The sequence below is a fragment of the Dipodomys ordii genome, unplaced genomic scaffold (assembly GCF_000151885.1).
Source record: "Dipodomys ordii isolate 6190 unplaced genomic scaffold, Dord_2.0 Scaffold165, whole genome shotgun sequence".
Classification (NCBI taxonomy): domain Eukaryota; kingdom Metazoa; phylum Chordata; class Mammalia; order Rodentia; family Heteromyidae; genus Dipodomys; species Dipodomys ordii.
Genome location: NW_012267381.1, coordinates 1,487,025 through 1,504,411, shown reverse-complemented (window position 1 = coordinate 1,504,411; position 17,387 = coordinate 1,487,025). Strand labels below are relative to the sequence as shown.

At 38.7% G+C, this 17,387-nt stretch overlaps 1 protein-coding gene across 1 annotated transcript in view; it reads left to right on the top strand.

The window, feature by feature from the left end:
- The window catches only part of Efcab13 (EF-hand calcium binding domain 13), a 132,092-nt gene that overhangs the window by 81,636 nt on the left and 33,069 nt on the right, over window positions 1-17,387 (top strand). Inside the window, exons 36-41 of the mRNA XM_013033241.1 lie at window positions 1,216-1,359; window positions 2,972-3,115; window positions 4,730-4,873; window positions 6,472-6,615; window positions 8,243-8,386; window positions 16,033-16,137. Coding sequence (XP_012888695.1) covers window positions 1,216-1,359; window positions 2,972-3,115; window positions 4,730-4,873; window positions 6,472-6,615; window positions 8,243-8,386; window positions 16,033-16,137 — 825 coding nt within the window. The remainder of the gene's footprint in view (window positions 1-1,215; window positions 1,360-2,971; window positions 3,116-4,729; window positions 4,874-6,471; window positions 6,616-8,242; window positions 8,387-16,032; window positions 16,138-17,387) is intronic.

The following is a 17,387-nucleotide window of genomic DNA, read 5'->3' as shown; positions in this document are numbered from 1 at the left end:
TGGTTTTCTAGTGGTTTGTTGGAGAGAAGAGTTCCACAGATATTACTGCGTGAGCTGGATTTGACCCAGGATTCTTAGATATAAGCCTCTGAGTACCTAGGTTTATAGGTGTAAGACACTGGCATAGAGCCCCAGTGAATTGTTTAACCCATTGAAGCCTTCAAATTTTGAATAGACTATATGAGGCCATATAACTGTGAAAGGAAGGACCTGGTTGGAGATTATTGGTCCCTGGGACATATCCTTGGCAACTATGTCTTGCTGGTTCACTTCTTATTGCTGCTCCATGCTAATTATTGTTTGCCAGGTTGTAAAGACCAGAAGCCTGGCAGAATATGGGCAGTTAGGGTTAGGCTCTTGATGTTTTACTTAGGAATGAGGGACTCTTTTAGGAGGTGGACTGTGGTTATTCATGTTGCATGCTGGGATACTTTGTGTTCTGAGACTTTGTAGAAGACTGGCTTTAAAGAGAATAGACTGGGGCTCCGTGGTAGACTGCTTGCCTTGCATGCATGAGGCCCTGTGTTTGATTGGTCAGTACCACATAAGAAAAAGCTTGAAATGGCACTGTGGCTCAAGTGGTAGTGTGCTAGCCTTGAGCTGAAGAGCTCAGGGATAGCGACTTTGCCAAGCATTCAGGCCCCAGGACCAACACACAAAAAAGAAAGAGATAGAGCAGACTTCTGGATTTCAGCAGCTCACTCTTGTAATTCTAGATACTCAGTAGGGTGATATCTCAAGATTGAGGTTCAAATCCAGCTCTGGCAGGAAAGTTTGTGAAACTCTTATCTCCAATAAATCACCAGAAAAACGGAATTGAGGCTGTATCTGAAGTGGTAAAGCTCTAGCCTTGAGCTGAAGAGCGGAGGAACAGTGTTCCCGTCCAGAGTTATAGCCCCATTACCAACAAAAACCAACAAAAAATTCCCCAACATACAAAAAAACAAAACACCTTTAATTTTCAATTATTAGCCAAGATATGTTCTTCCTGTTTGCCTTATAATTAATCTTCTATTTTATAAGCATCAGTGAAAGTATACATACATTCATACACATACACATATATACTTTATGTACATCAAGAAAGTACTTAATGTAAATTGCATCATGCTGTATCATCTTTTAATAGTGTCAAGTATTTATATTAATTTTTGAATGATAGCTTAAATTTGTGATTTCGAATTTGTATCTAAACCAATATTTTTCTTTTGATAGATGTACAGGAACTTTCAAAGTCCTTGAACAAAATCAGTACTGGAAAAGTGGATGTAGCTGATGTGCAACCTGTACGGAAGAGCCTGAAGACTCATGCTTCTGAGGGAGAAGTACAGAAGATAGTTTCTTCCATTTCTGTTGATAGTAAGTATTGTCTTTTGATTACTTATTGTACATAAAGCCCTGTTTAATTTCACATATTGATTAGCAACTAGAATGAGTGTCCTTTGTGAAGCTGAGAATTTGTTATAGGTTATAGTCATACTTAGGACCAATGGAGGGATGATGGATGTATTAATTGCTAACTTGATTGGTTTGAGAAATTCTCACAATATTAGATGGAGGCACATGACTAGGTGAGCCTGTGAAAGGATAATAGTTTACACATTAATATTTTAAATCCAATTATTTTTTTTGTTGTAGTTTGTGGAGCTTGAACATGGGCTTGGGAGCTGTCCCTCTGCTCTTCTCAAGGCCAGTGCTGTACCTCTTGTGCCACTGCACCACTTCTGTATTTCTAGTGGTTTGTTGGAGATAAGAGTCCCACAGATGTTCTTGAATGGGCTGTATTTTAACTATGATCCTTAGATATCAGCCTACTCTGTAGCTAATTTTACAGGCATAATACACTGGCATCCAGTCCCAGTGAATTGTTTCACCCATGAAGCATTCAAAAATGAATAGACTATTAGGAGGAAATAGAACTGTGGAAGCTAGGATCTGGTTGGAGATTATTGGTCCCTGGGACATATCCTTGCCAACTATGCCTTGCCGGTTCGCTTCTTATTGCTGCTCCATGCTAATTATTGTGTGCCAGGATGTAAAGACCAGAATGCTGGCAGCTATATTGACAGTTAGGGAGAGGCTCTTGAAGTTTTAGTTAGTTATGCAGGACTCTGTTGGGAGTTGGACTTGTGGTTATTCATGTTGCATGCTGGGAAATAATTTACTGATACTTTGTGTTCTGAGACTTTGTAGAAGACTGGCTTTAAAGAGAATAGACTGGGCTGGGAAGGTGGCTCAGTGGTAGACTGCTTGCCTTGCATGCAGAAGGCGCTGGTTTGATTTGTCAGCACCACTTAAGAAAAAGCCAGAGTGGCACTGTGGCTCAAGTGGTAGAGTGCTAGCCTTGAGCTGAAGAGCTCAGGGATAGTGCCTAGGCCCAGCGTTCAGGCCCGAGTACCTACAAAAAAAAAAGAAGAAAGGGAGAGAGAGAGTAGACTTCTGGGTGTCAGCAGCTCACTCCTGTAATCCTAGGTACTCAGCAGGCTGAGATCTGAGGATTGTGCTTCTAAGCCAGCTTGGGCAGGAAAGTCTGTGAAACTCTTATCTCTAATAAACCACCAAAAAACTGGAAGTAGCGCTGCAGCTCAAGTAGTAGAGCACTAGCCTTGAGTTGAATAGCTGAGGGACAGCATTCAGGCCCAAAGATCAAGCCCTCCGACTGACATAAATCAACAAAAAATACTCCAAGACAAAAAACAAAACAACTTTTAATTTCCAATTGTGAGCGAAGATATATTCTTCCTGTTTGCCTTATAACTGATTTCTATTTTATAAACAATAGTGAAAGCATATACACATTCACAGACATACACAAAGATAATTTTTATATACATCAAGAAAGTACTTAATGTAAATTGCATCATGCTGTATCATCTTTTAATAGTGTCAGGTATTTATACTAGTTTTTGAATGATAGTTTAAATTTATTATTTAGAATTTGTATCTAAACCAAAATGTTTTCTTTTGATAGATGTACAGGAACTTTCAAAGGCCTTGAACAAAGTCAGTACTGGAAAAGTGGATGTAGCTGATGTGCAACCTGTACTGAAGGGCCTGAACACTCATGCTTCTGAGGGAGAAGTACAGAAGATAGTTTCTTCCATTTCTCTTGATAGTAAGTAATGTCTTCTGAGTCACTTATTGTACATAAGTACAATATTGTACATTGTTTTTTTTTTACTTCTTGATTAGCAACTCGAGTGAGTGTCCTTTGTGAAGCTGAGAATTTGTTATAGGTTATAGACATACTGAGGTCCAATGGAGGAATGATGGATGTCTGAATTTCCAAGTTGATTGGTTTGAGAAACACTTACAATATTAGATGGAGGTATATGACTAGGTGAGCCTGTGAAGGGATAATAGTTTAAACATTAATATTTTATGTGCAATTTTTTTTTCGGTTGTTGGGCTTGAAAACTGTGCTTGGGTGCTGTCCCTGTACTCTTCAGCTCAAGACTAGTGTTCTACCACTTGAGCCACTGCAGCACTTCTGATTTTCTAGTGGTTTGTTGCAGATAAGAGTCCTACAGACTTTCCTTCCCCAGCTGGTTTGGAACCATAATCCTTAGATATCAGCCTCCTGAGTAGCTAGGATTACAGACATTAGACACTGGCACGCAGACCCAGTGAATTGTTTAACCCAAAGCATTCAAATTTTGAATACACTATTAGGAGGCAATAGAACTGTGGAAGGGAGGACCTGGTTGGAGATTATTGGTCCCTGAGACATATCCTTGTCTGCTATGTCTTGACGGTTCGCTTATTATTGCTGCTCCATGCTAGTTACTGTGTGCCAGGATATAAAGACAAGCATGCTGGCAGAAATATGGGCAGTTAGGGTGAGACTCTTGATGTTTTAGTTAGGAATGAGGGACTCTGTTGGGAGTTTGACTTGTGGTTATTCATGTTGCATGCTGGGAAATAATTTACTGATACTTTGTGTTCTGAGACTTTGTAGAAGACTGGCTTTAAAGAGAATAGAGTGTGGCTGGGAAGGTGGCTCAGTGGTAGACTGCTTGCCTTGCATGCATGAATCCCTGGGTTTGATTGGTCAGCACCACAGAAGAAAATGCTGGAAGTATTACTGTGGCTTATGTGGTAGAGTGCTAGCCTTGAGCCGAAGAGCTCAGGGATAGTGCACAGTCCCAGAGTTCATGCCCAGGACCTACAAAAAAAAAGAGAGAGAGAGAGAGTTAGAGAGTAGACTTCTGGGTGTCAGGTACTCACTTCTGTAATCCTAGCTACTCAGCAGGCTGAGATCTGAGGATTGTGGTTCAAATCCAGCCTTGGCAAGAAAGTCTGTGAAACTCTTATCTGCAATAAACCACCAGAAAACTGGAAGTGGCGCTGTAGCTCAAGTGGTATAGCCTTGAGGTGAATAGCTGAGGGACAGCGTTCAGGCCAGAGTTCAAGACCCACGACTTACAAAAAACAACAAAAAACCCACAAAAAACCCAAAAACCCATTAATTTCCAATTATTAGGCAAGATATGTTCTTCCTGTTTGCCTTGTATTTGATCTTCTATTTTATAAGCAACAGTGAAAGCATACATACATTCATACACATACACATATATAATTTATTTATATACATCAAGAAAATACTTAATGTAAATTGCATCATGTTGTATCATCTTTTAATAATGTCAAGTATTTATACTAATTTTTGAATGATAGCTTATATTTGTTATTAAAATGTGTATCTAAACCCAAATTTTTCTTTTGTTAGATGTACAGGAACTTTCAAAGACCTTGAACAAAGTCAGTACTGGAAAAGTGGATGTAACTGATGTGCAACCTGTACGGAAGAGCCTGAAGACTCATGCTTCTGAGGGAGAAGTACAGAAGATAGTTTCTTCCATTTCTGTTGATAGTAAGTATTGTCTTTTGAGTCACTTATTGTGCTAATAAATCACTTCTTGATTAGCAACTAGAATGAGTGTCCTTTGTGAACCTGAGAATTTGTTATAGGTTATAGTCATATTGAGGTCCAATAGAGGGATGTCTGAATTGCCAATTTGATTGGTTTGAGAAACACGATATTAGATAGAGGCACATGATTAGGTGGGCCTGTGAAGAAATAAAAATCATTATATTATAATAAACCTTAATATTTTAAATCCAATGATTTTTTTGTTGTTAGTTGTGGATCTTGAACTCTGGGCTTAGGTGCTGTCCCTGCCCTCTTCAGCAAGGCCAGTGCTCTACCACTTGAGCCACTGCACCACTTGTGGTTTTCTAGTGGTTTGTTGGAGATAAGAGTCCCACAGATGTTCCTTCGAGGGCTGGATTTGAACCATGATTCTTATATATCAACCTCATGAGTAGCTAGGATTATAGGCATAAGACACTGGCACAAAGCCTCAGTGAATTGTTTAACCCATTGAAGCATTCAAATTTTGAATAGACTATTAGGAAGCAATTGAACTGTGGAAGGTAGGACCTGGTTGGAGATTCTTGGTCCCTGGGACATATCCTTGGCAACTATGTCTTGTCAGTTTGCTCCTTATTGCTGCTCCAAGCTAATTATTGTGTGCCATGATATAAAGACCTGAATGCTGGCAGAATATGGGCAGTTAGGGTGAGGTTCTTGAAGTTTTAGTTAGGAATAAGGGACTCTGTTGGGAGGTGGACTTGTGATTATTCATGTTTCATGCAGGGAAATAGTTTACTGATACTTTGTGTTCTGAGACTTTGTAGAAGAATGGCTTTAAAGAGAATAGACTGGGGTTGGGAAGGTGGCTCAGTAGTAGACTGCTTGCCCTGCATGCATGAGGCCCTGGATTTGATTGGTCAGCACCACATAAGAAAACGCTGGAAGGGGCACTGTGGCTCAAGTGGTAGAGTGCTAGCCTTGAGCTGAAGAGCTCAGGGATAGAGCCCAGGCCAAAATTTTAGGCCCTAGAACTGAAAAGAGAGAGAGAGAGAGAGAGAGAGAGAGCATAGACTTCTGGATGTGAGCAGCTCACTCCTGTAATCCTAGCTACTCAGCAGGCTGAGATCTGAAGATTTCGGTTCAAAACCATCCTGGGCAAGAAAGTCTGTGAAACCCTTATCTGCAATAAACCCCCAAAAACCAGAAGTGGCACTGTAGCTCTAGTGGTAGAGCACTAGCCTTGAGCTGAATAGCTGAGGGACAGTGTTCAGGCCCAGACATCAAGCACCAGGACCAACAAAAAACAACAAAAAAAACCACAAAAAACCTTTGGTTTTCAATTATTAGCCAGTATGTATTCTTCCTGTTTGCCTTATAATTGATCTTCTATTGTGTAAGCAATAGTGAAAGCATACATACATTCATGCACATACACATATATAATTTATTTATATAAATCAAGAAAGTACTTAATGTAAATTGCATCATGCTGTATCATCTTTTAATAGTGTCAAGTATTTATACTAATTTTTGAGTGATAGCTTAAATTTGTTAGTTAGACTCTGTATCTAAACCAAAATGTTTTCTTTTGATAGACGTACAGGAACTTTCAAAGGCCTTGAACAAAGTAAGTATTGGAAAAGTGGATGTAGCTGATGTGCAACCTGTACAGAAGGGCCTGAAGACTCATGCTTCTGAGGGAGAAGTACAGAAGATAGTTTCTTCCATTTCTGTTGATAGTAAGTATTGTCTTTTGAGTCACTTATTGTACATAAAGCCGTGTTTATTTTCACTTCTTGATTAGCAACTAGAATGAGTGTCCTTTGTGATGCTGAGAATTTGTTATAGGTTATAGTCATATTGAGGTCCATTGGAGGAATGATAGATGTCTGAATTGCCAAGTTTATTGGTTTGAGAAACACTTACCTTATTAGATGGAGGCACATGACTAGGTGGGCCTGTGATGGGATAATAGTTTAAACATTAATAGTTTAAATCCAATGATTTTTTTGTTGTTGGTTGTGGAGCTTGAATTTTGGCCTTGGTTGCTGTCCCTGTGCTATTCACTCAAGGGGAGTGCTCTACCACTTGAGCCACTGGGCCACATCTGGCTTTCTAGTGGTTTGTTGGAGATAAGGGTACCACAGATGTTCCTGCGTGGGCTGTCTTTTAACCATGATACTTAGATATCAGCCTCCTGAGTAGCTAGGATTACAGGTTGAAGACACTGGCACCCAGCCCCAGTGAATTGTTTAACCCATCGAAGCATTCAAATTTTGAGTAGACTATTAGGAGGCAATAGAACTGTGGAAGGTAGGACCTGTTTGGAGATTATTGGTCCCTGGGACATATCCTTGGCAACTATGTCTTGACGGTTTGCTTCTTATTGCTGCTCCATGCTAGTTATTGTGTGTCAGGATGTAAAGACCAGAAGCTGGCAGAAAAATGGACAGTTAGGGTGAGGCTCTTGATGTTTTATTTAGGAATGAGGGACTCTGTTGGGAGTTGGACTTGTGGTTATTCATGTTGCATGCTGGGAAATTATTTACTGATACTTTGTGATCTGAGACTTTGTAGAAGACTGGCTTTAAAGAGAATAGACTGGGCCTGGGAAGGTGACTCAGTAGGAGAGTGCTTACCTTGCATGCATGAGGCCCTGGGTTTGATTGGTCAGAAGTATATAAGAAAAAGCCAGAAGTCACACTGTGGCTCAAGTGGTAGAGTGCTAGCCTTGAGGTGAAGAGCTCAAGGATAGCACCCAGGCCAGAGTTCAGGCCCCAGGACTGACAAAAAAAGAGAGAGAGAGAGAGAGAGAGAGTAGACTTCTGGGTGTCAGCAGCTCACTCCTGTAATCCTAGCTACTCAGCAGGCTGAGATCTGAGGATTGGGGTTCAAAGCCAGTCCAGGCAGGAAAGTCTGTGAAATTCTTATGTCCCATAAACCACCAGAAAACCAGAAGTGGCTCTACAGCGCCTAGTCGTAGCTCAAGTGGTAGAGCACTAGCCTGAGCTAAAGAGCTGTGGGACAGTTTTCATGCCCATTGTTCAAGCCCCCCGACTGACAAAAAACAACGAACCCCCCAAAAAAAACACCAAAAATCATTAATTTCCCATTATTAGACAAGATATATTCTTCCTGTTTGTCTTACAATTGATCTTCTATTTTATAAGCAACAGTGAAAGTATACATACATTCATACATATATACATATATAATTTCTTTATATACATCAAGATATTACTTAATGTAAATTCCATCATGCTGTATTATCTTTTAATAGTGTCATGTATTTATACTAATTTTTGAATCATAGCTTAAATTTGTGATTTAGAATTTGTATCTAAACCAATATTTTTCTTTTGACAGATGTACAGGAACTTTCAAAGGCCTTGAACAAAGTCAGTACTGGAAGAGTGGATGTAGCTGATGTTCAACCTGTACGGAAGGGTCTGAAGGCTCATGCTTCTGAGGGAGAAGTACAGAAGATAGTTTCTTCCATTTCTGTTGATAGTAAGTATTGTGTTTTGAGTCACTTATTGTACATAAAGCGGTGTTTATTTTTACTTCTTGATTAGCAACTAGAAGCTGAGAATTTGTTATAGGTTATAGTCATATTGAGGTCCAATGGAGGGAAGATGGATGTCTGAATTGCCAACTTGATTGGTTTGAGAAACACGATATTAGATGGATGCACAGGACCAGATGTGCCTGTTAAAGGATAATAGTTTAAACGTTAATATTTTAAATTCAATTTTTTTTTGTTGTCAGTTGTGGAGCTTGAACTCTGGGCTTGGGTGCTGTCCCTGTGCTCTTCAGCTCAAGGCGAGTGCTCTACCACTGAGCCACTGTTCCACTTCTGGTTTTCTAGTGGTTTGTTGGAGGTAAGAGTCCCAGGGTTGTTCCTGACCTGGCTGGCTTTGAACCATGATCCTTAGATATCAGCCTCCTGAGTAGGTAGGATTACAGGTGTAAGACACTGGCACCCAGCCCCTTTGAATTGTTTAACCTATTGAAGCATTCAAATTTTGAATAGACTATAGGAGGCCATAGAACTGTGTAAGGTAGGACCTGGTTGGAGATTATTGGTCCCTGGGACATATCCTTGGCAGCTATGTCTTACCAGTTTGCTTCTTATTGCTGCTCCATGCTAATTGTTGTGTGCCTGGCTGTAAAGACCAGAATGGTGACAGGAATATGGGCAGTTAGGGTGAGGCTCTTGAAGTTTTAGTTAGGAATGAGGGATTTTTTTGGGAATTGGACTTGTGGTTATTCATGTTGCATGCTGGGAAATAATTTACTGATACTTTGTGTTCTGAGTCTTTGTAGAAGACTGGCGTTAAAGAGAATAGACTGGGTCTGGGAAGGTGGCTCAGTATTAGAGTGCTAGCCTTGAGCTGAAGAACTCAGGGATAGTGCCCAGACCTGGAAGTCAGGCCCCAGGTCTGACAAAAAAAAAAGAGAGAGAGAGAGAGAGAGAGAAGATTTCTGGGTGTCAGCAGCTCAATCCTATAATCCTTGCTACTCAGTAGGCTGAGATCTGAGGATTGAGGTTCAAAGCCAACCGCGACAGAAACATGTGTGAGACTCTTATCTCCAATTAACCACCAGAAAACCAGATGTGGTACAGTCCTCAAGTGTTGGAGTGCTGTTTTGAGCTGAAGTGCTCTGAGACAGTACCCACACCCAGAGTTCAAGGCCCAGGATGTACAAACAAATTAACAAAAAAAGGTATACTAATGAGTTTTGTTGAAGCATTTTCAAGGAAGCTGAGCAGTCAGGTTGCCAGAATATTTTATAATTGGATTACTATTAGATAACTGCAAAAATCAAAATGAGAATATTTGAAAAACATGTGCATTCTATCCAGAAAAGGTGGTGGCTTAACGTTTTGATCAAGGATGTTGTAGTTGTTAAAGAGATTATTGCTGTACTTATTTGCTATAACTAGTATATGTCTGAGACAAGCAGAAAAGGTCAGATAAGTTGATGTTAGGTGAAATGAACCCCAAGATAAGTATTCAAATATTTTTTTTCTTTCTTGCGATTGTTTCTAACACATTTATAAGATGATTTCTTTGTTGCTTTATATATCCTTCCTCCAAGGTATAACCCCTGCTTTCATTGAATTTGATGTTGGTATAATTTGTGGAGGGGAAGGGCAAAAACAAACCGTTCAAATCTCATTGTTTGCAACAATGAGATGTACAAGTCGTAATGTTGAAAAACGAACTTTACAACTTTGACGGGTGAGGTGGGGAGGGTGGAGGGGGTGAGATTGGAAGGGATGGCAAGGGGAAACAAAGGAGAAAGCAACAATGCTTGATAAGAAATATACTGAAACCTTGCCCGTGTAATTGTAACCCCTCTGTATGGTATTTTCACGATAAAAAATTAAAAATAAAAAAAATTGAAAAAAAAAGAAATCAAGAACTTTGCACTGAAACAATAGCAAAGATATCTTGAAGGTAATAGAAAAGCTCCAAGTTATGAAAGAAAGAACTTGTCAGGAAGCCTTCCTCAAGGGAGTACCTTAGGGTTCTAAGATTACACGTGGGGGGGGGGCAGGGGAAGAGTAAGTGTTTCCTCAGGACTCAAAGCACTGTGTTCAGTCATGCAGGCCTCAGAGGCTGTTGTCCAAAGGATGCCTGGTCACTGCTTGTGCTAGTGACAGACCTCAATGTTATCATATGAAACTAGTTTTTGTAGGAATGCAAAATTATTAGTGTTATGAGGAAGTCAGGCAATATGTGATAGGGTCAGTATTCTTGCAGGCCTCCAACAAGGCTCATAAGCATAGGGCTGCCTCATTCCTCTGGATTTATATCATACCACCATGTAGTCTGGATATAAGACATGGAAGCATAGTATTTAATGTTTGTGCTACTGAGTCTTCATCTTGCTTTGGCCCTTCTTATTTGACTTTCTATGCCCCCGTGTCTCACCTATCAAATAGGAAATGTTTACTTTGAGCCAGTGTGTCTTGGAAGTATGCAACTTTTCCTTTTAGTTTTAGGCCATTCTAAGTAATTGATTATAGAGTTAAGATAATTAATACTCAATGTTAATGTTGATAAGTATGTTATATTTTCTATCATTTCTTTTGTTTTGTGATGCTTGTTTCTTTTCTCTTTCTGCTTTGAAAATCTACTCTTCCAGGAGGGTTTATTCTTTCCTGCATTTCTGTATTTTGATTTTCTGCCATGTCTAAGATTCTTTTATCTTTTGTAGTGCTATTTTAGTAGTCATTATTTCCTTGTGATTTAAGTATGATGATGATAGAGAAAATGAATAAAGGGAGAAGCAAAATTTAAAATTAAATAGAGTGCATTAGGCCTATGCTAGAAAGTAAGAGTTCAAAAGTAGATGGCCTTTACAAGAAAAAAAGTTAAACAGAAATCTGACAGTTAAATAGCAACAAAGACCAACTTACATACAACAAGGTATGATTTAGTCAATTGTTCTTGTAGCTCTATATAAGTATATTTCTATCATAGACCTTTCTTTCTGTATTTTTTTGTCTTTTCTTTTTTGGTACTGGGGATCGAACCCAGGACGTTGCACTTGCTAGGCAAGCGCTTTGCCACTGAGTTACATCCCAGCCCCTATCATAGACCTTTCTATGGGGAATCTAAGAAGTCTCTTTAGACCTATATGAAGACTTTGCTTCCCTCAGGAGACATCAGATGGAGCCAGGAGGAAGACCTTTCAGAGTTCAAGTTCTCACTGATGGTTGATGTTGCTGAGGCTGATGTCTATATTGATTGACCCAGTAGAGAATCCTAAGGTTGTGTCCTGGGGAGAATGGTAGAGAGTTGCTACCTTGAGAAAGTGTCTCTGGGAGCCCAGGGACAAAGTGCAACCACAGTTTAACAACCTACAGGACATGATGCCTCAGGACTGAGTACAAGTAAGCTATGAGAAGTGGGAGAGAAAGGGCAGAGTATCTGACAGGAACCAACAGAAAAATGTAAGCTTTGGAAAGCTGTTGTCAGCTTAGAAACCAGAAGTTGGAGAAGCCTGGTGGCAATATCAGAAACAGGTTGGGAGTTCTTACCAAACCAGGTATCAGAAGCACCTGGATGGTTCACTGCCAGGCATCTGGGGCAAAACTTCTAATGATAGGTTATACCAGGCTGGGCAAACTAGTCACTGATCTGGTATAGTTTTGCAGAGTCCCATTCATGTCCTGGGCTTTCTGAAGTACAGCAGCTCTTTTCATGGTAAAAACTGCAGTCACCATCCAGGTGTGTCTCCCCAGGACACAGAAGGACACAGAATGACTTAGTTCATAAGCATGGTAGGTTATGTGTCCTTTTCCTGAAGCTGAAGTTGACAATCTCGTGGCAAGACAATGTGATTTTACCTTATATGGCTATCTGGTTATCCAAGTCTTTCTTCTACCTACCAACTACCTGGGCTGTAGTTGTCTCAGTTGGACTCTATTTTCAGTGGAAGCATGTGGGGGGGAATCAAAGCAGATGAGGGTTGTATACATCTGAATGATATGCATATACTTAAACTATTAAGTGGTGTGTGTGTGTGTGTGTGCACACGCATGCACGTATGCATGCATCCTAGTCTTGGGGCTTGAACTCAGGTCATGGGGTCCTGTGCTTCTTGCTCAAGGCTAACATTTTATCACTTGAGCCACATCTCTACATCTGGTGTTACTAGTTAATTGGAAAAAAGAGTTTCATTGGATTTTCCTGTCCAGGCTGGCTTCAAACCTTGATCCTCAGATCTCAGCCTCCTGAGTGGCTAGAATTATAGATGTGTGCTACTGGTACCTGGCTAAAGTGTTTTTAAATATAGCAATTATGCTATAGTTGCCTATTGCCTATTGTATTTGATCATTTATGTTTCCTACATATTCTGACATTTACTTCTTTTTTACACAATGGCTCATGGACAATTTGGCTAATTCACAGTTTTCATCTGTACCAGAAAGTAAGAATTTTCAGTTAAATGAAGATAGATGATGATATATGATAGATAATGATATATTTATATGTATTTTGAGAAAACCCCAGATGGTCTTTTGCAATTGACTATTGTAAACTCAACTGAGATTGTAAACTTGTGTAAAGGAGGGATCTCATCCTTTTAGTGATGGCTAATGAGTTGACCACTAGAGAGGAGCTATCATTTCTTATCTGATAAGTTTAAAAACCTGTTTAAAATTGGTATGATTTTCTAATGCCTTTGTGTCAGACATGTCTGCTATGCAGCAGAACTAGATAAGACTGTGTTAATATTAGTTATCCTTTTGGCTTAGTCTGGGCAATGGAATTTTCACAATTGTATTTCCCTAACAACATTATTAAGACAAATGCAATACTAGTTTAAATGACCAAGGCAGTCTGGGTGTTTTGGCTCATTTCAGTAATTCTATAGCTACTCAGGAGGCTGAGATCTAAGAAAATTTGAAGCCAGGCTAGGCAGAAAAACCTGAAAGAGAATTTTATTTCTAATTAATCTGCAAAACACAAAACTGGAAGCATGGCTCACCAAATCTTGGATGAAAAAAATGCAAGATCCTGAGTTCAAGCTCCAGTAATAGCAAAGAAGAAGGAAGAGGAAAAGGAGGAAGAGGAGGAGGAGGAGAAAGGAAGGAAAGAAAAAGGAGGAGGAGGAAGAGGAGAAGGAGAAGGAGAAGAAAGGAGAAAGGAGAGGAAAGACAGGAAGGAGAAGGAGGAAGACAGGGAGGAGAAGGAGGGGGAAAGGGAGAAGGAGAAGGAGAAGGAAGAGAAAAGAAAGAGGAAGCAGGAAGCAGAAGGAGAACAAGGAAGAGGAGGAGGAGGAGGAGGAGGAAGAGGAAGAGAGAGTGAAAGGGAGAAGGAAAAGGAAGAGGAAGAAGGAAGCAGGAAGAAGAAGAAGAAAGGAGAGGAAGGACAGGAAGGAAGACAGGAGAGAAGGAGAAGGAGGAGGAAGAGAAGAGGAAGAGGAGGAAGAAGGAAGGAGGAAGCAAAAAGAAGGAGGAGGAGGAGGGGAAGGAGAAGAAGAAGAGGAAGGAGAAGCAGCAGCAGCAGTGGAAGAGAAGAAAGAAGAAGAAGGAAAAAAAGAGGGAAGGAGAAGGAGGAGAAGATCTAAGCCAGTGTTTAGAGAGACAGAGTCAGGCTACTTGCAATTACTCTAATGCAAATTAAGTGCAATTATATGATAAATGCTAGTACACTTGTGATACTAATTCATAATTCTTCACCAAGAAACTGGGTAAAAACATTTGTCTTATTGTTAGGGAAATATTAGTTGCATTTGTATTTCTCCTTTTTGTTATTTTCTTTGGTTATTTCTGAGTATGGGTTTCTTTTCAGTTTTTCCTTATGAACAAACCCCAAGTTTAATTTTAGTAAATTATTTTTATCAATTATAATGCTAAGGACTATTCTATCTTTTCGTATACACAGTATTACTGAACTTTCAGGCCTCTGGCTTCCCTTTAAACTGCTCTTTTTGCATGTACACTACCAAAAAGATAGGAGGTTTTTATATTAGGTGGGAAAAATAATTTTTTTCACATTGTACATTTAAAAGTATCCTTTCTTGTTACGGAAGTTCAGACTTCAATTCTTTGGCCATTTCTTGTCCACCTTTTGATAGGTACAAGTACATAATTTTGACAAATCAAATATATTATGCAGAGTTTTTTTTATTTTTTTCTTTGGGAAAAGTTCCTAATATGTTCAGAGAATATGTTTAAGAACTGGCATTAGCAACAACTTTATAAAAACTATTACCCTATATCCTAAAAATGTTATCCATTATGCAACTGGTGGTAAATAGTAAAAAATGTCTTGCCAGGCACTGGTGGTTCAAGCCTGTAATCTTGGCTACTTGGAAGGCTGAGATCTGAGGATCACAGTTCCAATTCAGCTGGGGCAAGAAAATCTGAGAGACTCTTATCTCTGATTAACCACCAAAAAACTGGAAGTGGTGCTGTGGCTCAAGTAATAGAGTTCGTCTTGAGCTAAAGAGCTGTGGGACAGTGCCTAGGCCTAGAGTTCAAGCCCTACAACTGACCAAAAAAAGTTTCTTGAAATTTAATATCAGGAAAAGTTTCTGTCTCAAAGGAACTAGTATACTTCTTTATATAACTCAAATTTCCCTTTATGCATTAGCTATTAGGATCTCAGACCTAAATGTAATATTTAATCACTATTATTTCTGTGGGATTTATTTGCTATTATTTCTTCTGTGTTTTTAAACTTTATTGCCATTTCTAGTGTAAGTATATTAAGTTTTCACTGAAAATAATTCTTCAAATTTTATGACATATCATAAATGATTAATAACTTAATTCAAGACACAGTGTACATTCTTCAGTAATTATTTTCTTTGGTCCATAGACTATTTGGAAGTGTCATTTGATATCCAAATATTTAGGATTTTTCAATTTATTTTATTGTTAATTGTAGTGTAATTCCATTATGGTCAGAGAACAGTTTTAATGGTTCTTCTTCCATATATAATTTTTATCATTTGTTTCATTATCATTTGTATCAATGTTTACTTCTTTTATCTTTAACTTCTTTTAGGTACACGTATCTGAGGAACTAATGATATTATGTTTTTTGTTTTTTGTGTTTTTTTGTCGGTTGTGGGGCCTGGGTGCTGTCCCTGAGCTCATCAGCTCAAGGCTAGTGCTCTACCACTTGAGTCACAGTGCCACTTCTGACTTTTTCTGCTTATGTGGTACTGAGGTGCATGCAAGGCAAGCACTCTACCACTCAGCCAACTTCCCAACACTATGCTTTTGGGGCATCAAACCACTTATCTTTTAAACCTTATAGCTATCTTGGCAAGATAGAAACAATAAAATTGTACTTGTTGGTGGTAAATAATATATTAACTAAAGTATTGACTATATAGTTGGGAACTTAAGTAAATTCAAACATGTTAAACCTAATTGTTCAAAGCTCTTATTGATTACAATTACTCAGTGTGATTTTTGTCATTGCGATAATTAAACAATTACCTAACTCAAATTTTATATTCATTTTTTTATAAAGTAGAAATCCATGTTATAAAGTGCAGTAAAGACCAAAGGATAATTTTCTTCTTTTATTTCAAGCAGCATGTCATGTTTAGGACACGGATTGTCTACTATTATACAATGTGATTTTTTTCTTAATTCTATCATACTCTTATTTTCTAAGGAGAGAAGATTGATGTGAATAATGTGGATACTGTTCTGCAAAACATAGGTATACCTCTTATAGAAGGAGAACCACAGAATCTACAAGAACATCTCTCATCTACTGGTGAGCTTTTATCCTCACGAGTTTGTTACTCTGGAGACTTTTCTGTGAGAGTTTCTGATACTGTACTTATTTGTCTAAGCCTTTAAAAATTATCTTCATACCATCACAAAGTCTGTATTTTTGCTTTTTTTTGCCAGTCCTGGGGCTTGAACTCAGGGCCTGTCCCTGAGCCCTGTGTGTGCTCAAGGCTAGAATTCTACCACTTGAGCCACAGTGCCACTTCAGCTTTTTCTGTTTATGTGGTATTGAGGAATCGAACTTAGGGCTTCATGCATGCTAGGCAAGCACTCTACCACTGAGCCACATTCCCAGCCCAAGACTGTATTCTTGATAGGCCTTATCGTTAAGTTTTATTATCTACTTAGTAGAGATAGTAACTCTACTGCCAGATAATTCTTCCTAAAGAGCATCTTTGAATATGCTACCCTGCTGTCCAAAACCAGCCTATTTTTGTACTCTGCCCTTACCTCTTTAATGAGATACAATTTTCATACATTAAAACCACAGGTTAGCTTTATGATATGATAACAGTAACTCATCCTGCAATTAGAATACAGTTATCTATAACTTCCCAGAGAATTTTCATAATGCTTCTGGCCATTCATTCTCTTCCCCTCTTGCTGGACATAGGAAATCTTATTTTTATCACATTTTATCAGCAGTGATTAGTTTTACCTGTCATAGAAACACAATACAGATGGAATCATATTATGTAGTCATACACAATGTAATATTTCATGTATGACTTCTCAAACATGTTCTTGTTCAATAGTATTACATTGTATAGATGTCACATTTGACTGTCTTCCCTCCTGGGATTAGATATATTTGGGTACCAGTTTTTGACAGTTATAAATAAAGTCATCTCAAAGATTCAAACCTTTTGGTTCTTATACTCATTTGAGTGTATACCTATAAATGAGATTTCTGGGGTATGTAATAACTACATATTTAGCTTGATAAAAATACTGCCATTGTTTTCCATCTGGTTGTACCATCATCAACATATGTTCTCTGCAGACTTCCTAATGCGTAATAGTATCAATATTTTTTCAAGCCATCATAATATGTGCATTTTGGAATATCATTGTGGCTTTAATTTACATTTCCCTATTCACAAATGATGTTGAGCAACATGTACTTTTTAAATAGTGTTTATTGAACAAAGGGAATTATGACATTTACATTTGTGGATACTATATACTGAGATTATATTGAGCCTCTTTCTTATACCCTTTCTAATATCCTTC